We start from the raw sequence: 27,083 nt of genomic DNA on the forward strand, positions 1-27,083 counted from the left end.
CGTGACCGGCCGGCGGCTGCGGGGCGGCCCCGGGCGCTGGGCGGGCCCTGCCGGGGCGGCGCCGCGGCGGGCTCCGGGCGCCACTGGCGGCCGCGGGGCGCCGCCGCCTCCCGCCGGCACGCTCGCGCCCGCCGCGGCGGCGGGAAGCGCCTGGAAGCGCCGGGGGCCCGGAGCAGCGGCCGCGCACCTTTCCCGCTTGTCACGTCTTGTCCTCACTTCGCGTGCTTCGGCTCCGCCGGCCGCCCGCTGCCGAGACCCCCGCACCCCGGGCCTGGGACCCCTTTCGAGGGTGACCATTTCTCCCTTTAGGAACCAAGGGCCTTCGAAGTTTCACCATCCCACCTCACGGGACATGCTTATTTTCGTAATAAACCTAAAACCCCAGCACTAAGGGGCCTACTGCTCTGCTTCTCTACCCTTTTCAGGCTTGTTTCTGACACACACACAATGTCTTCGTGTTTTTTCAGCAGGCTGACGAAGGCCCAAAATACCCTGACGTGTCAGTGGCATCTGTCTGTCCAAAGCCTTCCCTTGTGCACAGGCACAGCAGAACTCGGTGCTTTTTCTGTTTACGGAGCGCAGCCCAGAAGGCTGAACTGCCGGGAAAAAGCGAAAGCAGCACCCTTGCACACGCAGTTTAGCTGTATGAGACCATTTCTTGAGTCACTTGAGTTTCCACTAAAGCACTTCGGGACCACCCTGCACCACCAACGCTGTATTAGGCTGGTAGCGCTGTGATATGACAAGGCGCTCTGCACCTGTACCCAGGGGAACAAAATAAAACAACAAAACAAACCACTTTCTGATGAATCAGAGCAAAATTCATTTAAGCTGATTGAACCAAAAGTGCAAATTCTCTTAAGAGATGCTCAAAGGTCTGCTGGAAGCCAGGTATCACCTGCTTAGTCACTGGCTCCTCCTTTCTACGCAATTATTTTTCAGAGAAAGGCCCATTAAAACCAAAATACAGGATCAACTTCGGCATTACGGGAAAGCCATGTGAAGGCATTACAGGAGAGTGGAGAGTGTTTTTGAAGCAAACTGTTTCCCTTTCCCAGATCTTGGCTCCCACAATCTTGGAGCACATGAACTGGATTCCTCTGAGGCTAAAACTAAACCAACAGACTCCAAGTACGAACTAGGGCTCCAGCACACCAATTTTGAGCAGTTGCAGTCCTTAGGCTGACACCAACAGCAAGAAACAGTGGACTACAACACAGATCCATCTTCTCCTTTGCCACTCCTACACCACGAAAGGAAGCAGCTCTGCTCTTGTCCTTTTTTTTTTTTTGTATTTTCACTATTAAAAATATAGCTGGCAGCTCAGCTGCTTTTTCTAAGCACATCAGTTACACACCTTTTTGAACTTTTCAATTGCACACACTAGTTTTTATTAAAAAGGACTTGTTTCTCCTTAAGAACACTTGTATTTGTACTCTCCTCTTCCATTCATAAATTAAGGCTTGAAGAAGCTGTTGGTCAAGTCCTCTTGTCTAGTACACACAAACAGATCAAGTTCCAGGAGGTGGAAGATGATGTTTTGTTTTGTGTTTGTTGTTGTTGTTGGTTTTTTTTTGGTGTGCCCCCCCCCCAAAAAAAAAAGGGAAACATCCAATGTTTATTTTGAAACACCTAGAACTGTTCAATGAATAAATCACCATGTTTTTTAGGTCTGAAAAATTCATCTCTAATCCAGAGGGACAATACTGTAATTCTCTGTACTAGCGTGAAGAAACTTGAGACAGTGTACAGACAGCAGCGGAGTGTTTTTAAATGAGTATCACTGTACCAACGAGTGCCTCAGGTAAGCACAGCGTTCATCAGGACCTCACACAATGCTGCACTTCACTATCAGATCAAGGACAGCAGAAAGTTAGAAATCACTGATTAAACCACACTAGGTAAAATGTTTCCCTGGGAAGTATGAAGAATGGAAAATTACTGAGCATAAAGACAGTACAATAGCGTTCTGGGCTTTGAAAAGGATTCAGAGAAAAGGGAGATCTGTGATAAATACAGAAACTGCTTCAACAAAGACAAGAGAAAAACATTTTAACAGTAGAACAGAGGGCACATGGCACTATTTGTGTAAAAGCCTAAAACCAGGTACGATGCTGGCAGTAAAACAGGAATGGCAGAGATTCGCCTTTCTACTACTACAGCTACATAAGAGAAATAATTTTAAATTACGAGAATCCTTCATTAAAGAGTGATTTGAGCAAACTTAAAATAGTTGTTACAGGGAATTTGCTAGAAGGACATGTTAAGACAATGTAATAGTGCAATAAATGACGACAAGTGAAAAAAGTTTTTTTTTTATTTCTCAGTGTTTCTCCACTGTCAATACTGTCCTTTTGCTGCAACATGTTGCAAAAAACTCTCTGCCTTTTCCATTTTAAACAGCTACAATATTTACAGGATGTTTCCAGTAACACACGCAGACACATACACACTCACAGACACGCAGGTACATATATCCCTAATCCCTGGCAAGGTATCCATTTGCTGGTAGAGGCAATATATATTTTCATTGTCCATAAAAACCAAAGCCATCCTCCCATTTATGCTCTACTCCCCTCTCCCTCCATTTCCTAGCCAGCAGCTTATCGTTAAGCTTTTGGGGGCGTCTGTGTAACAAGTTAATATGTCCAGCTACTTGATCACCATCTTTCAGAGTGGTGGACTAGGTGTACTGGGATTATCTATTCAAACTGTACATACCAGGAAGTCACAAAAATTGCTCATATTCAGATGTTTGTGACCCAGTGATGTATGTATACTCCTGAAATCTTTTGGAGCAGCCATCTTAATCACCATTTTGGAAATACGCATATCATGCTGGGGTGAAACAAGCCACATGCTTTACTTTCCACCAAGGTGTTATGTACCCACTTTTTTACTAAGGCACCAGTAATTACCAGTATAATGTCTGAAAGAGTCCAGCATCACTGAATGTACTGGGTGAGATTATCAAATAGCAAGCCAGACAAGAAAAGAATAGTTGCCTATATAATAGGTATAAAATCCCTTAATAAAATTAAGTACATAAAACCTGTGGTGGTATAACCCCAAATCTGATGTAAGTTGAGTAATATTTCAATAATATTGTTAATGGTAAGAAATGCAATATATCCTGCTTCATTTTGTGAATGGAGAGTTCTGTAATTGAGAAAGATCTTTAAAGCGGTGTCTCCGTATCTGCACTCCCAGGTCGCAGGGTGTTGTGTGCACTATTAGAGAAATGAACTGAAGTTGAATCCAACTGTAAGGCATCTCTTCTCCCCCCTTGCCCAAGTCCAGACAAAGCTTTATGGCCACTTACCAAACAGCCAAGGGCATGGACTTGTGCCATACGGCTTCATTTTTCACCTCACATGTCATCTATGTTTCTCAAAGGGTTCTTCAGTTCCCAAAGGGGTTGTGAACATGGGGGTAAGGAATGCCTGGTGATGAACTACATAGCTGACTGGAAAATTGTGATCACCAATCAGAAACATGCCAAATGTCCCAGGCAAAGTAGCTGTAGGACCATTCAACCTACATGGAATTACCTTAAAACAAAAAATCATCGTCTTCCCCCTTGCTCACCTCAAAATCTGAAATCATTTCACAAATGCTGAATCTCGAGAGAGATCCTCAGAATTCATCACAAGTATCACACAGTGCAAGTGGCACAGAAGTCTAGGTGTCATCAGTGGTGTCACATACACATTTTACGGTTTTGTTTGTTTTAATCAGAAAATTTTGAAAGATTTCACAGGGAGGTGAAACAAGAAGAGGATTTAAAAAATTAAATAGCAGCCATTTTTACCAATTAACAAAACCTGATCAGTGGGAATTTCAAGCATTTTTCTGTAATCCAGCATTGGTTTTAGGGATCAGTAAGTCCTTACCTATGTATACATAGACACCACCTTTAAAGAAATATGAGAAAAATAAAATAAATTGGGATCTACCTGGAAGCTAAAACGATGGGACTTAACTGGAATGTTCTCATGGCAAGAGAGTATCAACACAACGTAAGTGGACAGATTAAAGCACTCATCTATAATGAGTTTTCGTGGAAGCTTAGAAAGATCTAAAAAATAAAAAAAATCTGCTTTATATTGAGCTCAATCTGGACTGACAGGACTAATTTGAAAATACTCATCTTTTCCATGCTCACAACAAGAGAAAAATATTATGGATCAAGACAAACACCAAGGAAAAGAACACAAAAGATGAAATTATCTCGATCTAGAACAGATGTTTCCATGGACAGATCTATCCCGTGAGAGTTAGAAGAAAACAAGCATAGTTCTGTCACTTGCACAGTGGAAACCAAGACACAAACTTTGCACAAACCAACAAACAATCATGTCTGAATCTTAAGAGTTCAGAATGCAGGAAAGCTTTAAAAAAGTGAATTTTCCAAAGCCTCATGGAAGAGTGAAATTGCAACTAGGTGGCTTCTGTTAAGCAGATCTGGAATAGGTATAAGCACCTATGGAATAGGTGAATGGCTTCATAACAGGTGTTTGCTGAATATCTGAAAGATATTAACCTGTTACGTGGCCACATTAAAATCCATCTCCTGAAGGTAACACACCAAAAACCTTAAGACTAAAAGTAATAGAAAGATCCATCAATTCTCCTTGCCCCTTAAAAAAGCCTTTCTTTTTTCTCATCTGCTGTTTGCTCAACTAATTCCAGGCAGTTATATATTTGCTAGAATTTTTATGTTAGCAAGTCATTGATTCCTACCTTATGTATTACCAGCAATGGACATTGTCATTATCTTGGCCTGAAGAGAGTGATTGTTCAGAGCCAGGGTTAACATATTGAAAGTTGCTTCAGTAAAGTTTTAAAAAAACCTATGTATTTTGTTTTTCAGTCATGTGTTTACCTCAAGGCTTCAGTATAAGGAAAAACAACTTGTGCAACTAATATCAAATGAGGGTCTATTTTCAAACAAAATCTTCTTTCTAAAGTGAAGCAATATTCCTAGTGATACAGGAAACCCTGTAATTACCTGAAGGGAAGAACACAGAACAAAACCTGAACCAAAACACCTTCAGTTCAAAACTTGCACATTTTCTTCATCCCTGACAGCAACATTACCAGACTGCAGAAGGCTCGCCTACTTACTACATTCAGATATGCCGGAGATGAATTCAACTACACTATAACGTGCACATATGATACCCTACATGGAACAGCAGAATTATTTCAGTGGTGGCAGATCCAGAACTGTGCATTTATACCAAGATTAAATGGGACTGCATATGCATAAACCAAACAGTAACATGCAACTAAGATGCACAGTACTTCCAGTACAAGTTTGCATAGTATATGATGTAAGCAAAGTCCCAGCGTAATCCCCTGGGGCCAGCGTCTAGAATTGACGAGCTACCGGGCACACAGACTTACCCTTTCATGGCTAGATGGAATACAGTGACTTGAGCCAGAATACCAGTATTTCTTAGGTAGTACCAGTATTTCTGATTCTTCCTTTGTTTTTTCTCATCCCATATAATTTCACTCTTACATTAGGTACATAATGGACGAAGTTTCTCTGATGTCAGAGAAATAATTACAATAACCTCTGTGGTGTATCAGAAGTCTCTTCTGGTTACATTACAAGTGAAGAAGCAGAGGTGACTGCGAAGAAGATGGCTGCTCCCAAAAGCCAGGACTGTGTGCAGTTTCCCCACAGAGTCCTACATAATTACAGGTCAGAAACAGGAAACAATCACAACAGGTACATTTTTTTCTTACGGATTAAGAGAAGTGAGTCATAGGAACTGCAAGTCAAGAATAAACCAGTTTCCCTCTCACACTCCCATGGTAGTTCTGAGTTACTTGTTTCCCTGAATACACACTTTTAAAAAAATACAATAAAACCTAGGATATGTAACACATGAATAATTCAACTTCACAGTTATAAATACTCGAATTACACTTACATAGAATATATAATCACAGAAAATAAAATTCAAGTCATAGAAAAGAATGAAGACTAAAGGGAAAGAAAAGGCAAGGTGGTAGAAGTGATACAAGTTTGGGGCTGTGCCTTCTATAAAAGCTCTTTAAAAGCTGAAGTCAAATTTTTGTTGTTTTTCTTCTGTTTTGTTTTGGGGGGTTTGTTGCCATTTTTTGTTTTTAAATTGGATGGAATAAAAAAAAAAACCCAACCTTCGAGCATCCATGAAGTAATCATGGACCTGTACCTCCCCCTACAAAACTCAAACAACCGTCTCTGCCAGAGAAGAGCCAAAAAACAACGTAGTTAGCTCTGGGTGTAGAGAAGCAAAGTAGCTATGGCTAGCTAAGGGAGGACAGACAAAAGGTAGTATATTCAGGTCCACTTTAAAGCTAGATAAGTTGTACAGATTTGAGGTACCACTGCCACCATAATAGAGTCTGATGTAGTTCAGGGATACTCAGGTGCTTTTCCATATATTTGTTATTTTACCATTTATTGTGAAGAGGATGCAGCAAATGCACTTGTACGAAATACAGAACATAGAACCAAACCCATGGCACAGCCCTTACCATCAACATGTATATGGAGAGGGAGGGGATTAATCCCAAAGGCAATTTAAATAATGGTATTTTATATACTTATATTTATATATATAAATAAATGTTCTCAGCAATCTCAGGGTTGTTTTTAGTGCATTGCTGTAAAAAAATTAGTGCAGTTCTCATTAATGTTTAGCTCATAAGGAATAAGAATCTATACATCTGTTCAGTCTCTTCTTGCCACACCTGAAACCTTTACACTGTTTCACCAAACTGAAGGTTTGTAGTCAATTTCTTTAAAATAAGGTGGATGAATTCCACGCACTCTGTGACAAGACATGGCAATTTTTGGCAAAATAATTAGAAAAATATGAGGTGCTCTGATCTTAGAACTGAAAAGTTTGTTGATTTAAAGCATTACGCAATGCATAAACAAAATTTATAAACAAAAAGATATGTCTCGACAAATCTATCCTTCATGCAAATGTTTCTTCAGCAGCTAACAACTTAAAAAAAATTTCTTACACTTGTTTATTTGGGGAAAGGGACTTAGACAAATCTGTGTTTCAAGTCCTTTCCTACAACTGGACCAAAGTTTCATGTCCTGGGAGTTGCTGCTTCTGGACCCTTCTCTCTTCTGAACTGTTGGAGAAGGGGGAGTTTCAGTCTCAAAGAGATTTACACTTCAGCTCCAAGTTCAAGGACTCCAGTTTCAACAACAGCAACATATTTATCTTCGATTTGAACCAGCAGGATGGTTTTATCTATATGGGACCGACTACTTGGATCTCTGCTGCAAGGCACCCAGCGGTGAATCACCTGGGGAAAAAAAAATTATAATAAAACATAAGTTCCATCAGAAGAGTTGCCAAATCAAAGTTGTGGCTGATAATTCGAGATCTTTATAGGGCAAAAGGAGCAATAATCTAAGTGCTATACTGACTTAGCTGCTCATTTTTCAGTGACAGCGTATCCCACAGATAAGCTACTCAGATAAGTCTTGCTGGAGATCTGCAGCTTACCTGAGAAGAGCCAGCCTTTGACTTGAATTTCAACAGGAACAACTTGACCCAAATCAGTACCAAACAGTTCATGGAAAGCAAGCAACAATTGAAAAAAGTGTACACATACAGATTTAGGATATTTTGATGCTCTAGCTGCAATAGTCTTAAAATACCTCAGTGTTGTGCAGCACACAACAGCACAGAACTGCAGTTTATCAGGAGTTAGGTGTAAACTACTGTCTCCTCTAAGTCAAATCCCTTGCCCTAATTTTGTTCCCTACTCACTATTAATTCAAGGTTGATCTTTTAAATTAAATTATTCAAAGATAATTAAAAATAAAAAATATTACAAAGCCGAAGGGTTTCAGAAACGTTACCACAAACGACTGTCCCATACTCCCTTAGATCTACAGAATCCAGGTACTTTGATCTGCTGCTTCCAAGGACCCCACCTGATCTTGACTATCGTAACATCCCTTTTCCATACAAGCCGTTGTATCACCTTGTATGTGTCTGCTCAGCTGCCTCCATAAAAATACACCCTTAACTTCTAGGTGCCCCAAAGGAACCAAAAGGATGCTTCAGTAACATGGTTTTAACTATTGCCAGCTCCATAGAAATAGAATTGTCTCAAATTCACCAGTTGTGGGAAAAGAATCCTAAATTCAAGGCAAGGTAAGGTAAAAGGCAAATAAAATTATTTTTTACAAAATCCAGGACAATACAGTTTTCAAGAGTTCTAGAGATACAGGTGGGGAAAAAGAAAGGACAGAAAACCACAAGCAATCTACATCTTCCAAGATCAAATCCAAGAGACCCCTTAAGTTGCCCAGAGAAGTTATAGATGCCCCATCCCTGGCAGTGTTCAAGGCCAGACTGGATGAGGCTTTGGGCAACCTGGTGTAGTGGAGGGTTTCCCTGCTCATGGCAGAGGGGTTGGAACTAGTGGTGGTAAATGGGGCTAAATCCGGCTGGAGGCCGGTCACCAGTGGGGTTCCCCAGGGCTCAGTGCTGGGTCCAGTTCTGTTTAACATCTTTATCAATGACCTGGATGAGGGGATTGAATGTACCCTCAGTAAATTTGCGGACGACACCAAGCTGGGAGGCTGTGTCGATCTGCTCAAAGGTAGGGAGGCCCTTCAGAGGGATTTGAACAGACTGGATCGTTGGGCTGAGGCCAATGGCATGAGCTTTAATAAGGCCAAGTGCAGAGTCCTTCACTTGGGGTATAAAAACCCCAAGCATCACTATAGGCTTGGGGAAGAGTAGCTGGAGAGCTGCCTGGCAGAGAAGGACCTGGGGGTGTTGGTTGACTATCGGCTTGATATGAGCCAGCAGTGTGCCCAGGTGGCCAAGAAGGCCAATGGGATACTGGCGTGTATCAAGAATAGTGTGACCAGCAGGAATAGGGAAGTGATCCTGCCCCTGTACTCGGCACTGGTGAGGCCGCACCTGGAATATTGTGTCCAGTTTTGGGCCCCTCGCTTTAAGAGAGATATTGAGCTCCTGGAGCGAGTCCAAAGAAGGGCAACTAAACTGGTCAAGGGGCTGGAAAATAAAACTTATGAAGAGAGGCTGAGGGAGTTGGGGCTGTTTAGCCTGGAGAAGAGGAGGCTGAGGGGAGACCTGATTACGGCCTACAAATACTTGAGAAAAGATGGTGGGGAGGTAGGGGAAGGGCTCTTTACATATAGCGTTGGGTGATAGAACAAGAGGAAATGGGTATAAGCTTAGTCAAGGGAGATTCAGGCTGGACGTTAGGAAGTATTTCTTCTCTGAAAGGGTTGTCAGCCACTGGAATAGGCTGCCCAGGGAGGTGGTTGAGTCCCCATCCCTGGATGTGTTTAAGAATAGGGTGGATGATCTACTTAGCGATATGGTTTAATGGGGATTAGGGACGGTTGGACTCAATGATCTCTAAGGTCTTTTCCAACCTAGAAATCTATGAATCTATGAACTAGATGATCTTTAAGGTCCCTTCCAACCCTAACCATTCTATGATTAATCCTCACTATACCCAGCTGACAGCTGCTGATTTCTCTAACAGTGGGTGAAGGAGATTCAGTTTTGTCCGCTGCATGAGATCTACACTGCATCCACACGGAGAGCATTTCAGCCAGGGAAGCATGGCATCTGTTCTTGCCCTTTGTTTGATGCAACAGTATGATATTTAAGTGGCCTCTTCAAGTCTGACTCCAAAAATCTGTACAAATACTCTTTTTATGCTGCTCTACAGAGTAAGACCAGGAATATTCTATCCCCAGACACACAAAACATTTCCCAATAAAGTCCAAGTACTACAACCTTGTTGTCCAATGTAAAACTGATGCCTTTGATATAGCTAAGGGCTGACTCCAAAGGCATCAATACCGTAGCTCCTTAAAAACTGTGTATATGCAGAAGTTGTACATAGATTATAAATCACTGCATCCATCCCCCCTCACTCAGTTTTACTATCTCTTCTATCATGATTGGCATTTGATACCCACAAATGACTGATAACATGCAAAATCATGCCACTACATAGTCAAGAGGTGATAAGAATCTCTTGGGAGGAAAAGGACTCTTCTCCATGCCAGTGTCAGGTATCACAGAAAGATAACACGGAGTATACTTTAATCTCAAAGTCCTGGGAAAAGCAGCTACAATACAAAGAGGATTGCTCAATTTAATTTCCTTGAAGAAATCCTATAATGTCTTTGTGTGTTACATATACTGTACTGTATACTTATCAAAATAAAAAGCAAAGTTAGGAAAAATGCTGTTTTCTACATAGTAGAGAAGTTTTGAACAACTGAGCTCTGAACTTCACACCAAGAATGCAATGACATAAGGCTTTGGCTGGTAAACTGCTTGATGAGCAGGATCTCAGCAGGTAATAATCATTTCTGCCTGTTTGCAGAAGGGACCACAGCCGCAGGATCAGAAAGGGAGGACTGTCCTAAGAGCTAATGGCTTTACTGATACTAGTATGTTTAACCACAGGTAGCTGAAGCAGGCAGTGGAAACTACGTCATCAAGTTAAATCCTCTCCTAATCACAAATAGGATGATCTGGTGCTTTCCCCTTTTCTTCTTAGGTTAAGAGACGCTCTTCTAAAAAGACCTGCCAGTATGCTGCACCAAAAATAGACAAGAAGCATTCAGAACAGTAGCTTAGTCCAACCTTGAAATCCTCTTGGTTTAATTTTTCTGTAACATCAATCACTGTACATGTCAGCATGCTGCAATGCAAAACATACTTATGAACTCCTGAAAAAAATATCCAATGATACCAGGCAACAGGACATGTTTCAGAAATAACCCTTTACATTCACCATCTTCACAACATTCTTGATCTGCAATAGCTAACAAGGAAGTTTCAAAAGTATAACATCTGAACCCAACATAATTACAAATGTTTATAACAAAATTCTACTCCTAGGTGCGACCTACAAGGTAACCCTGCTATCTTAAAGAGTGGACCATGAACTATGATACAATTCGTGGAAGGAATTTATTTCCAGGGCCCTTTCTTCACGTACATATAACATCAAGGTAGATTTGGCATACACTGTGTTACCAGCGTATTGCCATTTCTTACCTGGAGTTCACATATTCATCCACAGTGATGTGGATGTGGACTTGCAGAAAGCAAAATCCAGCCTCCGAATCCAATTTATAAATAACGCCTCCGACTGAGGTTAGCAGTCTCAAAGCAAATTCTTATAAACTGTCAGAACTGACATACTCCAAATGAAAATACAGTTGTATCAAACCAATGGAGGCATATCAGCGACTCTTCCCTTCTACTATTTATCACTGGAAAAAATACTCACTGGAGCATCTTTATAGACACAAAGGTCTAAAAATAAAAACAAAGCCCAAACACATACACCTCAGTAAAAATAAAAAAAATCCAAAGATAGAGCTGGGTTTTTTTTAACTCCTAAAGAGAGCCTGAATTGGCAGATAAGTTTTCTAACTAAAGCAGTGAATATTAATAAAACACAGATATAACACCCCTAGGGAAAAGGAAGACGGAGTTTCAAGTCATAGGCTTTCACAAGTTTCAGTTACAGCAGATTTCCTTCTTAAAGGAAAGTAAACACCTATCACTTACCCCTTATCTAATAAAGAGGCATCTAAAGACAATCTTTCTTGGCTCCATTTTCATCAGAATAATTTAAAACCAAATACTGTTAACCATTCAATTAAGGACTCAATGGTAAATTCACCTTCTGTATTTGCTCAAGGATTGACAGTTTAAGGAAAGGAAAATGAAGGCTGGATGAATGTGCACAATGCCTGAGGGTTCATGACAAGAGCTGGAAGAAGGCAAGGAAGGAGAGGTGGTCGACAACATTTGAATCATCATCCTGCATCTTTTGGATACAGTTGCAGAAATATCTCTCTGCTTAAAATTAGGATTCTGGACCTGCTCTTCCAGCAACAGTGACTTAGAGGACAGCTGCTGATCCAACTTACTACTATACCTATCTTTGGCCTTGACATCTAAGCAGGCTGCCACAGAATCAAGACATTGCCTCTTTTAAAATTAGCTTGTCAACTTCTAAGCAAAACTTACATGGCCTTCCATGCCTTCCTGAGGACTCCAGTCTTTCCAGCTGTTTCTTCCAGCTTTTAGCCGTATCACCTCATCTGGCCACTGCAGCTCTTTCCTTTTTGACACGTTGATCCCTTCCAGTACTTGACTGGGATCCATTAACTATAAGTAGGAATTGAGTTTTGACTGTTAGTTCAGCCAAAATTTAAAAGAAACAGATAAACTGTAACCTTTTGCATACTTCCAGAGAACTGATTTTAACCAACAGAAATCAATTTCTGACCTATTTCAGCACGGGAAACTCAAGCTCCAGGCTAGGAAAAAGCCTGAGCACCGCAGGATTTGGAAATCGGGCTACAGTTTCAGTCACAGCTGACAATACACCAGTTCATTGCTGTCTCAAGCAGCAGCTCTGGTTCCCTTTCCCACCCCTTCTTTCAGTTACACTGACTCCTGGCAGCGTCTGAGGAGATGGCACAACATAAGCACTGGCAGCACATGGTCCAAGTAACAGGGGAGAGTTAAGTGATGATGAGCTGTTAAAACTGGCTCATCACTTCTTACAGAATATCTTAAGAAACGTGGTCTTGGAGAATTTACTGTTGGGCTGAAGAACTACTTAAGTACTAGCATGGTTAGTTGAGACCCACCCTGTGTTTTGAAGTAAACTGGCCTTTCCACAGAGGCAGCAGGAGAAAACTCCTGAAAACTTCTTCCTATTTAATGACAGAGAGAACCGCATCATGTCCACTGTCCAAGGGCACATGCCAACTTTGCCTGTATCCTCCTCACACAGAGGAATTAAGCAGTTTCATAAAAGGGCCCTTGTCTGCAAACAAAAGCTACTAAGCACAGACTTGCAAAATTAATTTGTTGACTTTGCCCACTATGACGCGGTTTACTAAGGATTACTCTAAAATGAGGTGATACCAGCAATGAAATTACATTTGTTATGATCTATCCTGTTAAAAACACTTCTTGATGTTTCCCACGAATATACTGCCAAAGACATGTATGTGGGGATAACAAAAGCTAGAAGAGCAAGAATACAAACTTCTGGATTTTCACAAAACAAGGCTGCCATGATTAACTTAGTCAATGGTGTACTGTTTGCTGCTCAGTAAACCCAGACTTGTGCCAATAACCAAAGAATACGTATATATGAAAATGAATAAATACATATGAAAGCGAAAGTGAGTATTTTTACACTTACTTCTGTGGAAAAGCTACTTGGTTTAAAAGAAAAAAAAGCTAGCTGCTTTCTGCCCCACAAATGAACCTGTTTTGCTTTATATATTGTAATAAATGAAGGCAAACTAAGTATGAAGTGGCACTGAGTTCAGCTGACGTTCTCAAAGCTGCACTACAGCAAAACATATAAGTAATATAAACGGGGATTGTCTAAGCATGCAGGAAGGCTGGTTGTCCAGAAAACCTTTTTCTCACAGTAGTTCTCCAAACATAACTGCACAATAGTCATATACTGAGACATTCCAGACTACGTGTGTATTTAAAAGTAGTGATTTCAACAACATACGAGGTAACGCTAAAAAAAAGCACATGAAGCACAGTTTAACTTGTTCTTTTGGACTATTCACCTGGATTCTGTAAATAACGTCATCCTTTTTGGCTTGCATTTGATTTGCAGGGCTTGCATTACCACCTGACTGAGTTTCAGTTGCATTACTCCCTCCTTCTGTCCCTAGAAAGCCCACAAGGGCATGTTGTTTACAGGCTGGGATGCTTTGGCTGGAGCTGCTAGAAGAGGGCAGTCCATGCTGCGCGCTGACCCCAGTCTGGCCAGTAGGTTCCATTTGGTTCACCATAGAAAGGCGGGACTGGATGGATGATGGGAGGTTACGAAGGGATATCTGACTGGTGGAAGAGCGCCGACAAGGCACAAATCCTGTTGTGGATGTGCGAAGAGATGAATGACGACTGCCGTAGCAATAAGATGAATGGCTAGCTACTGAGGCACGGGCAGGGGAATGTCTGACAAGGCTTGACTGCACAGAGTGAGAGCTGTGACTGGTGCCTAAAAGTAAAAGATACAGAATCAGGAGAGTTTGATAAAGCCTCCCACACACATTAGATTTCCAACACACAAATGTTTCAGCACTTAGATACAAAATTGATGGGTCTAATCAACAATATCTGAAACAGCTGTATTGCAGATCTCTGTTGCGTTTCGTATAGCAAAGCATTTGAACACATTCCATTCAGCTATCTTGCAATTTCATGTTCTGTTCAATTCACAACCCCTGCAAGACAAGTAGCTTGAAAAATGCTTCAGACTTGCTCTTCTCACATTAACAATTTGTTTCTCAGTATCAACACTTAAGTTTCCAAGGTCCATGTTTCAAAATACTAAATATTCTTTCTTAACATGCTTGATGAGATGTTCAAAGATTGAGTCAGAAAATTTTTAAAGAAAAAGTTGTTTTTAACTAAATTCAGAAAAATTTAATGCACTTAACGTGAAAAAAAAAGAATTGCAGTTTATGTGCACTGGGGTCATTGCTTTTCCTTTACTAAGTACTTGGTAGATACCTCTCCACAGTTGATAGGCCTAATTATGTTGTGTAAAAAAGAAAAGTTCATTCAACTACATAAATTTTTATATTCTTTGTGAGTAAAGGCAGTGTTTGGAAAGCTTTTTCTCGGCTTTACCGTTTATCACCTCTGACTACAGATCACTACAGACTCTTGGATAGGATTCAGCTAAAATACTATGGAAATAAGAGAATCCATTCCACTGTATAAATAAGAAACATAAAGACATTCACAAAAAATGACAAGTTTAGTATTTGCAGACAATATGACATAAGTGAAAAGATCCAATCTTTCAACATATGTTATAAAAGTTATTTGATCTATTTTGCCAGCACAACTATATCTCTATTGCTCAAATCTCTGCACGGGAACCTTGCATTGCATAAAACAGCACTATAGTTTGAGATGATTATTTAGTGTTAACACCTGCTGGATTCGAGTCACTTTTGTTCAGTTTTTCTTTTAATTTAGGCTTGATCCAAAGAGCTGAAAGGTCAGTTCTGGCTATAGGGTTGTACTTGTATAAAATTGTTGCTTTGTTTTAACTTTACCCAGAGTGGAGGGATGAGTTGGTGGATGAGCTGCAGGAAGAGTTGTGGGATGAGATGCAACAGGAGGGTGTTGTACTGCTCCAGGTCCCTGCCCTGTAGTTATATTCCCTCCTCCTTGTGACATGCTGCTCTGCGACTCATTGATAGTTGCATTGTTGCTTGTGCAAGAAGCTCCACCTCCAGCATCTGAATCTTCAATATTTCCACCGCTATTGCAGCCAGCTCCACAACCTTTCCTTAGTCTAAAAAAATAACGCCATTGACACATTAAATCAGGCCTCCTAATCACCAGGATTCTAAGAAATGCCTTACAATGACAAAGAAAAGGCTTTACTCAGCACAATCCACAGCATTCCCTAAAATTCAGGTAAAATTTGACTTCATTTTCTCAGAATATGCTTTGCAAGTACAAATGCTGCTTTCTAAGAGACTGAAATTTCCTCATGACAGCTACTCAAGTAACAGTTATTTCTGATAAGCCAAATGCTCACATAAAATAGCTTTTGAAAAAATCAAGCCACCTCTGAAGTACAATAAAGCAGTAAAATTCTAAATATAAAAATGCTGGTAGAATATCTTTGTTATTTTGTAACAGTTTAGTAAAATTTATGCTCTTTAATATACCAGTCATATGCGTATTCTTACACTGCAAAAGCTTTGTCTATTCAGATAAGTAGGAAAAGAATGTTTCTTTGGGGTTTTGGGGGGCTCTTTGTGGTGGTGTTGTGGGTTTTTTTTCTTTTTTAATGTATTTGGTTTCTTGTTACCTTCAGTAACATACTCACAGTTGTTTGAGGCATGTATTGCAATGATTTGAATCACATTCTCATGTGAATTTTGAGCATTCAGACAGTAGGCTACCCAATGTTTTCCAGTGTACATACAGGCTTTTCATCACATTGTTTGCATTAAACTTCATATGGACATAAAAAAACACAGCACATTGCTCCTCCCTTCAATTCCTACTTTTGACTATTCTTTTCTTTCTGTGGTACTCAAATACATTCAGCACTCCTTTCCAATTTTATTTGCCTCTGGGATCCAGAATCCTGAAGCATATGCAGCTTGGATCTAAATACTGTTCTGTGTCATACTTTCACCTGTTATTCTGTCCATGTGTTGGACAAACAGATGGTGAAAGAAGACAAACACCACAGACTACTGCAGTAACTGTGGCATATTCTAGGGTGAAGCAGCACATTTTGTCTTGATGTGCTATAGATATCTAAGTGTAAATATGACCATCAGAACAGCTACAGGACTGTTCCAACTATGGCAGCAGCTCCTGGAACTGTTAAGAACCAGGACACACATTTGTGAATGCCACACACAGCTGCCACTCTTGCTTTTGGAGTCACAGTCATAAGGGGTCAGAAGTACCGTAAAAGTTCTCACGGATTATAAAACACAGTACAAGTAAGAGTTTGTCCTGGGTTACCGAGGGGTCATGTGAGAGGACGATGATATTATTATCGTTCCAGTTACCTGTTCTGGCTCCGACACACAGGGTGTTTATAAGCACTCGTGAAATTCTGAACAACAGCTAAAGCTTGTGTAACTATGTATGAGCATACGCTACCAATACTAACAGCAGCACTTGCATCTTAAATGTTGGCCAGACAAGAACCCTACTAAATAGTCCCTATTCTGTAAAGATAGTATTATAGACTGTAAACGTGATAGTACTGAAAAAAATAATGCAGAAATTGCATTGTCTCTTATTATCAGGCCTGACATTAGAACTGAAGTTTTAGTTCCTGCATCTAGACCTTCTGTCCTGTATTCTCTGAGCTCTCATTTACATAGCTTCTGGTGTATTACTTATATGCCTTGAAGATGAATCCAGTACCAAAGCAGCTGCCATATGCTACAGATGTGCCTGAAATAAATGTCAAAGCTTATTTATGTGACTGAATATATGCTGTGTTGGGCATGTACAAGACTATTTAATGGAATATGAGAGCATGAACACATACTAATGAGAATTTAATTTCCTCAGCTCACCTGTGCCATGTAGACACTATGAAGTTTCTGATGTTTCCTAAGCTGATAGCTCCCCCAAGTATCTCCTTAAGCTGTTCATGGCTATCTGAATAGGAAGTAGTCAAAGGTGAGACGTAGATCGGGTATCCAATTGGCTGGTCGCAAGAGGAGTTGATCATGTTCCTCAGAGCTTGTTTTGCGTTTTGGATACTTCCTCTTTCTGGATTACGATTACGCAGGAAGACAAGCTCCTGCTGCTGTCCTGCCCACAGGCCACGCACGCACTCCTTATTCACCTGCAAAAACCAAGCATAAAGGCCGTGTCAGAAAGTGAAACAATGAGAGTGTGTGATGACTACTTTGCTACACCTAGGCCTTCACAAGGGTACGTAATATTGCACTGCAGAGCTGCAAGCATTCATATTCACTTCTTTAGAAGGCTGAACTTATGGACACAGGCTGAGAACAATGAGTGAGAATAAAGCAAATCTAAAAGCGGGATGAGAAATAAGATATATAAGGACATGGACCAGTTGGAGAGGGTCCAGAGGAGGGCCACAAAGATGGTAGAGGGCTGGAGCACCTTTCCTATGAGGACAGGCTGAAAGAGTTGGGGCTGTTCAGCCTGGAGAAGAGGAGGCTCCGGGGTGACCTTATAGCGGTCTTCCAGTACCTCAAGGGGGCCTACAAGAAAGATGGGGAGAGGCTGTTCAGGAGGGCCAGTTGTGATAGGACAAGGGGTAATGGTTTTAAAATAGAGGGAGGTAGATTCAGGTTGGATATTAGGAAAAAATTTTTTACCATGAGAGTTGTAGAACACTGGAACAGGTTGCCCAGAGAGGTGGTGGATGCTCCATCCCTGGAAACATTCAAGGCCAGGTTGGATGAGGCCTTGAGCAACCTGATCTAGTTGGAGATATCCCTGTTCCTTGCCGGGGGGTTGGACTAGATGACCTTTGAAGGTCCCTTCCAGCCCTAACCATTCTATGATTCTATGATATTTTAAGTCAGGAGCTGATTTTCTGATTAATTATTTCCACTACATGAGAAGAAATAGCCCTAGTGATGATAGATCAGTAACAAGAAAGTAATGATTTGAGTTGAGCAGCAGTTTGGTATAGTTATTAAAATATAACACAACATACTGTCAACATTGTGGAATGTGCACCAAGCTTACCTTAATGACCCTGAAACTGAGATACCGCTTATTCAGCATAATGATTTTGTATTCATTGGTGCCATCATCCATCACATGACGCAGAGCAAGGAGGGAGGGAGAATTGGAGAGAACTGCACTCCGCCAAGCAGGGTCCCCTTCATGTGCTATAACTAGATTTTCTTCATGGGTTGTTATGGCTTCATAAAGGACAGAAGGATCATCATATTCATCTGGAGAAGTGAAGTGATCCTGTTTCCAAGAACACATGTTCAGTAAGATAAGATTAACACTTCAGATTAACTACATTAAAAAAAAAAAGAAACGTTTCACACCTCAAACTCTTGAAAGGCTCAGTGCATTACACAAAGGTAGACATCAAAAATATGAGATACCTATCAAAGAACATTATTAAAGATGACCTCTTTTCCCACAGATTAGTTCTGTTTGCTTATTTTTTAACTTAACACCAAACTGATTAGAAGGACCTGTCTATTATTGATTCAAATAAATTTCTAGTTGGATTTTACACTAGATTTATATTGCTTGCAAAAGCATTTTAGTTTTTACTTAAGTAAAGCACTGATTATTCACTTAGACTGTATTATATGAAAACAGCAACAGGAAGAAAACCGGAAAGGTTTATCTGTATTTTCTATTCAAAATTGCAAGTTAATACCTGATCACAGATTATTTCAGTATCAGATATTATCACACAACTTACATTACTGCCAGTCAAACAGAAATACAAACTTTGCAAGTTCAATTCAGTATTAGGTCACATGACTTTCCACTTAAGAAAGGATAGTGGTTAATAGCTAAAATTCCAACACTGGCTGAAGCCTCCATATGCTATTGCACTGCAAGTGAATAAAAATCACCTTTTATAGATTAATATGAAAATGTTTATAAAAAAACTTTTTTATTGTTAGAGTTATTTGTATTTTTCTCAGTTTTCATTCTCTGACTCAATTCAAGCTCATTCTGCACATTAATCCAAGTACACTGAGAACACTTCAGAATTGCTGAAGAGGTACGTCTACTGGGTTCAACAATTATTTTGTAATTATTCTACTCTACTAGATGTACCCTTAACATATGCATTCTCCTAAACTCAGGGAGTTCAAGTTACATGAAGGAGTCGACTCAATCACTGCTAGCTCCGGGGGACTTCTAGACTCCACGATGAAGACAAAAAAAGGAACTTTATCATTAAAAAAAGTGCAACTAAGATTTGCCTGTTTACTATGATTTTCAAGCAATCTGTTCGTCTGGAGCACCAATACTTTTCCCTCCCTCACAGAGTGCTTATCACTTAGTACATGCTTTCTTGTACTTGCTGAGCTTAGTTAATAGATGTCTTGGACAGAATTTGAGATGGTTCATCTTCACCCCTCACTTGGCTATACAGACCAATCCCAACTTCAGCTTACTGAGAAGCAACCTTCTCATTCTCACCTGAAAACTTACCGATGGGATCAATGAGTAATGCCAAAGTGTCTGTTACTACAACATGCCAAAGAAAAAAGAACAAGAAAAGCAACTCCTATTGGAGGAGAGAGCCGTGCAGCTTTGAACAGCATGATAACTGTTTAAGCCAATTACATACACGTGTGGAGGGGAAGAGGGAGGGCAAGCGTAAGAGGCTGACATAAGGGAATTATCTCTAGATAGATATGAAATAGGGCTTGACATGCTCTCTGGTCTGCATTTGATGTAATTTTCAAGCTCTGAGCATAAACTGCATTCCCTTTTCCACTTTCACCTTCCACATGAGCTATAACAGAACAAAGGACATAATCAGATATTCCCTCATTTTCAGCTGTCCATCTCTACCACATGCCCTTCTATTCTCTTCCTCTCTTTTCTCTCCCCCAGCTGCTTATTTTTAAAACAATGAACACCCAGAAATAAAAAAGAACTGAACACAACTTTCTGTGTAATCTCTCACCTGATGTAGCTTAAGTGACATTCGTATTCCAGGAACCACTACTTTCCTCAACAATTCCATGTCAGCAAAGATCCATTCATCTCTAATCGAAGATATACGAAAATCACCCTTAAACAGGGCATGTAGGCCATACAAGAAGGATTCCAAATTACTGTTGAGGGGGAAAAAATGAAGAAAACAGCCGAAATATTAACAGAAATACAAGCATATCCACAATTATCATCACTGACAAGAGTAGAAAATACTGACCTGTACATAAAGGCACACAATTCTTCTCTATAAAGATAACTTACAGGATAAGACAGGGAAAAGAGAACACAGGAATAAGAACATGTGTGTAAACAAAGCTTGGACACTAGATGTCTATGTGCACTGAACAGGTAATGAATTCACCATACATGCAGCAGACTATTTACACACATTAAAGTAAAAAGGAACACTTTGAGGAATGCCTGACTGGATTATGAAGATTTTTAAAGAGAAAACTTTTCAGAGAACATAACACCGCAATGGACCAGTTAAGCAGGATACACAGCTTCAGTTGCGCATGCTTTAGTACAGAATAAAAGTCTTGACAACTTCCTCATGCTTAAAGGCACTGTTCTCTTTTACTAAGCTAACTTAAGAGTGAAAAATCAAATATGCTTTGATCATGCTTGCAACTGCGTATCTACAAGACCTTCAGGGGCAATTGGCTGGTTCTTAGAGGAAATAGTCAACAGTTTCCCTAAAAGCAAAGTAGAACAGGTTTTACAGTCGGCACCCAGCTGACTAATAGTTTCCACATCTGACTATGCTGCTTTTTATTTTCTTTTTAAACCATCCCCTTGTGATTTCCTGAAACATACAACTATATTTCACATGGGCTTTCTAAAACAAGTTGAGGCTGTCAGTCTGCAAGAAAGAAGATGCCACATGATGACAGAGTTGAGCTGAATGAGATTTGTACAAAACACAACTGTTTGCGACAGAGGCAACTAAACTATGAAACTTATCGTAACAGTTTGATCTAACTTCCATCAAAACATGTGTGCTCTTTATTTTAAGAAGCTGTCCTCTTCTTCTCCCTATTTCCATATAGGGTACATACTTGGAGCAGGAAATGGAGCTTACTTCTAGAACTCAACCAGTTCTTGGTTTTTCATCAGTTGTAACTGGTCTTTACGCACACCAGAGAATTCTCACCTTGCATTAGTTCAATAGAACAAAAAGCTCAAGTTCAAGTACGCCCTCATTTGCTGGTCTTTGGTTATGTTTCACTGGCTGTTACAACATAGACAGGTACAGTTTAAGGAAAGACGACATTAAAATACCCATATTTCTTTTATGAAGACATACTCATTTAATACCTAACCTAGGAACCCAGAGGGATTTTGAGGAAGAAAAACTTGCAGCAACAATATTTTAGTATTTTATTACCTAGACATATGATGTGAAGCTGTTCCCAACGCTCTCCGTCCCAGAACACACAGTCCATAACACAATGTCACTAGGGGTGAGTCTTTACTTGAATCCAGTGGCTTGCAGTAACAAAAGAAAGATAGTCAGGTGAAAGGAGTAAAGAAATCGCCACAGAAAAAAAACCTTCTGCCAGGAGTAAAAAAGACCCAAAGCACATACTCAAGCGTGCTATGTACCTACCACACCAGTTACTCTTGCTCAGACTTCCAACAGGAATTATTTTTTAAAAGTTTTGCAAGTATCTTTAGATATAAGGAAGAAATTTTTCACTCTGAGGGTGGTGGGGCACTGGAACAGGTTGCCCAGAGAAGTTGTGGGTGCCCCATCCCCGAAGTGTTCAAGGCCAGGTTGGATGAGGCTTTGGGCAATCTGGTGTAGTGGAGGGTTTCCCTGCCCATGGCAGGGGGGTTGGAACTAGATGATCTTTGAGGTCCCTTCCAACCCAAATCATTCTATGATTCTACGCAGAATACTTGTAAAAGCAGACACACACATACTATGTTTGAAATAATACAAATTGTTAAGCTGAACAGATGTATGCAATATTCCTCATGGATACTGTGTGTCCTGTGTGCAAACTGTTGATTAGCAAAATTATGGAGTTAAACCAAAAATATTTTTAGTGAATACAGTGGATTCTCACTTACTGGTTAGGAGTACATAATTCTGAGTTAAGCAAAAACTTTCCTGCACTACAGCTTTGTTCGGGGGAAACTCATTCTCAGCTCAAAGCCAGAAGTAGCTGTACAGGGTATATAATGCCCTAGATAACAGCATCATTCATTTAAGTGATTAAACCTGATTTTCAATACCTACACAAAATATTTCACAAGATCATGACTTGGAGGGAAACAATTTTCTTCGGCTGTTGTCATCTGGCTGCAGAACACTTTCAAAATGGGCTTCTAATCAATCTTTTACCTCTAAAGTAAAACTGAAGTCTCAGATCCTTCATTAAACACAAATTCCAATTATATTCCTGTCTCTCTAATTTCAATTAATTTCTGCTTATTTACAAAGGCAACACTACTTTGAATAGACCATATAGAGTTTTTTTTGTAAACAGAAGTCAAGGCATTCCTTTACAAACATACTAACATTTCTATTTAAAAGGTGGAAAGATTTGGATACAGGAAAAGGGTTGAATATGGGGTAATCATTTTCACAAGCCAACAATTCCAGTGGTCCAAAAGAATAGCACAGTATGGCCATTAGAAAGTAGTCAGTGTTACAAGCTGGCAACAGATATTTGGGTTTTTTTGGGGGGTTTGTTTTGTTTTGGGCTGTTTTTTTTGTTGTGTTTGAGTTGATTTGTAAACACTGACATCTAAGCACAAAACATCAATTCTATAAACACAACCTTTTGTACGTAGATAAATGTCTGATTAAAATTCAACTGATTCATTTGAGCTGGTAAAAGAAAGCTCATTAGTGAACAGATTAAATCATGCACTGCTTACAGAATTTATTTAAATCCACATCTCAAGAGCACAAGGATCAAACCCAGTAAACTATAAATTAGTGTTTAAATTATAAATTTTTATTTTAAAAATCAGTATTAAACCAACAGGGTAAAAAAATGACACCATCCTAGATTAGTGAATGGCTTTCCTCACATGTTCATACTTACCTTTTCTCTTCGAGAGCAGCAATACTCTATCCAGTTCAAATATATCATACAGAAACTCTCTCTTGAGATCCCTGCTAGACGGTGGTCATAATCCTCATCAATATTGGGGTTAAATGTTGGGTCTACATCAACATAATTGCGGTCTGTGCACAACCGCAGTCCTTCCTGCATTGTCTCATTAGCTAACCATTCCTCTAGCTTGGGGGATGTTGTGACATAATAGATGATTCCCTGAAACAGTAGCAGTTAAAAGATTAGTCAATAAAAAAAGGTCAGCAATCGCAATCATTTCAACTCATTTGCATTATTTTCCTGGTAATGAGCAAACTGATACCCAGTAGCATTTATTTAGGCCACAGATACAACAAATTTACACAGAAAACACAACATAGGTTTGCATACAGGCATATTTTTCAAAGACTCTCAAGACTTCTGAAGCATGCACGGAAGGAATAAGGAAAGGAAAAAAGGATGGGACACGACTCACTGTAAACTTGCCGAAAAACAAATAAATACATAGGAATTTTTATCTAGTTAACATGGAGGCTTAGATAATAAATTTCTAAAAGAAGTTGAATGCTAAATAAAAGACATGACAGTTTAACACCCTTGTGTTTGGGGCAGGAGAGGAACACAACTTGTGTGTGTGAATATCTTGGAAGTATTTCAGCATGAAATTTTTCAGCTCTCTGATTCAGAGAGTAGCTTAAGAACTCGATCCGTAAACTGATTATCTGAAGGGATCTGAAACCTAGAGTCCTCTTACAACTGCAGGGCAGGGCTTTTCGGGGCTTTTTTTGTGGTTGGTTGTTTTTGTGGGCTTTTTTTGTTTGTTTTGTTGTTGTGGTTTTTTTTTAAAAAAAAAAAGGAAAAACCCACACACCAAAACCAGAACAAAGATGGGTTTGGGGAGCTTTCAAAGCAGCTTAAGTTTCTCCAAGAGAAACACACTAGTTATTTAACCTTTCATTTACAACACAGCTATTACACTGGTTAACAGTTTTCAAGTTTCTACTCCAGCTTCAGCTAGAAAGTGTCCTCTCCTCGTTCCAGACTACAGCGTCATTGTCCTGCTCATGCACCAGAGTATTAAGTAGTCATCAGTACAGCAAACTGTCCTCCTTTGATGAAGGTTTTCATCCATCTATAATTTGTATCACATTCTATGATCATCATATAAAAGACAATAGACATTCAAGACATGAAGCAGCTCCCAGATGTAATCCAGCCTACCTCCTCCCAAGGGTTGTTCTGATCTGAATCATACCTTCACATAGTAAGTGGTGAGAATTTTCCGGAGATCAAAGACTTGAAGCATGGAAGCCGCACTGTTGTCAGTGATGCTATAACCCTCCAGAACATACTTTGTCACAAGCACTTCCCAAGCCAGCCAACGTTGCCCAAAGGCAGCATTAAAGGAAAGCATGTGAGGAAGGTGGCCTGGTTCACAGCAACAAAAACCTTCATCTTCCTCTACACCTTCAGTGATGGCCTCTACTTCTCGTTGCTGGCAATAAGTTCCTTAGGAGAAAACAGGAAAAACAAAGAAACAGTTGAACACTTTATATGATTGCTTTAATGTTGACTTGTGTTTAAAAGTGTTTAGAATCCAACGAATCTCCAATTACATTTCTGTAACACCAAGTAAACTATCTGCCAATGAACACAAAAGATTCAGCTTAATTTCTGACTCTAAGATCACATTTTAGTTAGGCATCTCTAAGAATCAATTATGGTAGCCATGTTGCCCTAAAACAGAAAGAGAGACTTGGCACCAACTCTGCTACAGCAAGCTAGTTTTCCCTCACAAGTGACAGGGCATAAAGAGGCCCTGCAGCTCATTTTCAAAGCAATTATTTTACAGAATGGAACTGAAAATAATTAAAAGTTTCCAAAGCAGAAATACACTTTTTAAGTACAGACAGGTAAGGAAGCATAACACACTCACCTCTGAATTCAAGCCCCCTCAGCTGGAAGGTGACCAAGCCATTTCCTATCTCTATAAGGTGTACTAGTGCATTGAGGTAGTCAGAGGCTAGGATGAAGCAGTCCCCAGTACTATAGTTTCCCCATCGACCCAACAACAAATCTCCACATAGGCTGTGCTGAAGGGAACGGGTTAAATGTTCATAGAAGATTGAATTCAGGTTGTTATCATCTGAACCTGCAGGAAGATTGGATTTGGGTTATTACTTGAATCTGCAGAAAAACATCAAGCTTCAATGTCAATTATCCCTTCACACTGAATCCTACATTTTTCTTAGCAACGTTGTTTCAAGGTCATTCTCCAGTCCCCCCCAAACCTTTTTTTAAGGGACAACCACTCCAAATAAATGCTAGGTGACATTTAGTATTTTTGAACAAGTCTTTTGCAAATGAGCACAGAAGTATCTCAGTAATGACTGTTGTACTGGCCTCACTGCCATGACATTGAGACACCTTAAAATAACGTTTGACTTTTTTTGTCGAATTGAATTACTTAGGAAGAATAAAAAGCACAACAACTTAATGCGTACCATGATTATAAATAAAGAAGTAAAGCAGACACATATAAAGGTAAAGAGAAACTATAAAAACTTATAGGAGTCTAAAGAATAAAGCAAGAGAGATGATGGAGGACAAAAATAACAGCAGACAAAAGAGAAAGGTTGGGCAGGGTTGGAGATCAGAGGGCAAATCAATCACAAATCCTACAAAAATCATATAAGCGCCATTTACACTTGAAAAAACCACCACCACTATCCAAAAAAAACCACCACTATCCAAAACCCCACCAAAACCAAAAAACAACCACCCACTAAAAAGAAATAAATCCAAAACCAAACACAAACCCACCACAAAAAAACACTCAAAACCACCACACACACACAAAAAAAACCACCACCTCTCAAAAAAAAAAAAAAACCAACAAACAAAACCCAAAACAAACCAATCCACCCAAACGAACCAAAAAGCACACCACAAAGCCCCCCAAACCCACCAAAATCAGACTAGGAAAGCTACCTGGATTTCGATCAAGCTGTGAAGCCAGTCTTGTATTTGAATGATCCACACGCTTTGTGCTGAAAATAATAAAATAAAGCATACTTAACAGTAAATTTACTAGTTTAAGAATATCTTCGGAAAGAAACTAACAATAAAATTGTTAAAAAATTTTCCCACTGACATAGTTTAAAAACTTATTTTAAAATAATTTTATATTTAAATTTGCTGTTCTTCTCATATGTAAAACTATTTTCTGCCTGTAATAGCATTATGATCCAATATCCAACAAAGTCTGTCCACAGTAGACAGCCATAGAATAATCTTTAGCTTTAGATAAGCATATATATTTTCTTCGATAGGTATCAAAGCTTCAGACGTGACAAACTTAAAACAATTAAATCGGCACAGCTAACGTTCCAGTAGACTTCACTTTCTGAAACTGCCCTTTCAGTAATCTTTTGGCTGAAGTTAAATCTTTAACTTAAGATTTAGAACACTGTATTTAAACTGATCTAGTGTTAGAAGAAAAAAAGCAATTAAGTAGTGAAATGAAAAATTAATTAATCGTAAGTACCAGAACTATCTGTTCACCTTGCCCTATGTTGTTTATCTAACATTTCACTGGTCTGATACTCCACCAGCAGTGTCAGACTTCAGATAAATTAAACACAGGAAGGTATAATCTGACATGAAGAGCCTTTTACTACTGATTCCACCTTCATCAAAAAAGATTTACTTTAAAGATTTTTATATTGAAGTT

At 39.7% G+C, this 27,083-nt stretch overlaps 1 protein-coding gene across 5 annotated transcripts in view; it reads right to left on the reverse strand.

The window, feature by feature from the left end:
* Positions 1 to 2,320: 2,320 nt before the first annotated feature.
* PCNX1 (pecanex 1) overlaps positions 2,321 to 27,083 on the reverse strand; it is a 96,618-nt gene continuing 71,855 nt past the window's right edge. For 2 of the 5 annotated variants that reach the window (XM_086613823.1, XM_086613820.1), the window contains 12 exons: positions 26,342 to 26,400; positions 25,287 to 25,502; positions 24,606 to 24,859; positions 23,339 to 23,569; positions 21,667 to 21,767; positions 20,248 to 20,398; positions 18,318 to 18,548; positions 17,162 to 17,436; positions 15,199 to 15,399; positions 13,652 to 14,093; positions 12,075 to 12,215; positions 2,321 to 7,323 (listed from right to left, as the gene is read on the reverse strand). In XM_086613823.1, coding sequence (XP_086469949.1) covers positions 7,183 to 7,323; positions 12,075 to 12,215; positions 13,652 to 14,093; positions 15,199 to 15,399; positions 17,162 to 17,436; positions 18,318 to 18,548; positions 20,248 to 20,398; positions 21,667 to 21,767; positions 23,339 to 23,569; positions 24,606 to 24,859; positions 25,287 to 25,502; positions 26,342 to 26,400 — 2,443 coding nt within the window. In that variant the 3' untranslated portion in view covers positions 2,321 to 7,182. Of the gene's footprint in view, positions 7,324 to 12,074; positions 12,216 to 12,703; positions 12,770 to 13,651; positions 14,094 to 15,157; positions 15,400 to 17,161; positions 17,437 to 18,317; positions 18,549 to 20,247; positions 20,399 to 21,666; positions 21,768 to 23,338; positions 23,570 to 24,605; positions 24,860 to 25,286; positions 25,503 to 26,341; positions 26,401 to 27,083 lie in introns of all 5 variants that reach the window. The other 3 variants (XM_086613822.1, XM_086613819.1, XM_086613818.1) reach the window with 2 other exon arrangements.

Source organism: Tauraco erythrolophus, chromosome 6, assembly GCF_009769465.1.
Source record: "Tauraco erythrolophus isolate bTauEry1 chromosome 6, bTauEry1.pri, whole genome shotgun sequence".
Taxonomy (NCBI): Eukaryota; Metazoa; Chordata; class Aves; order Musophagiformes; family Musophagidae; genus Tauraco; species Tauraco erythrolophus.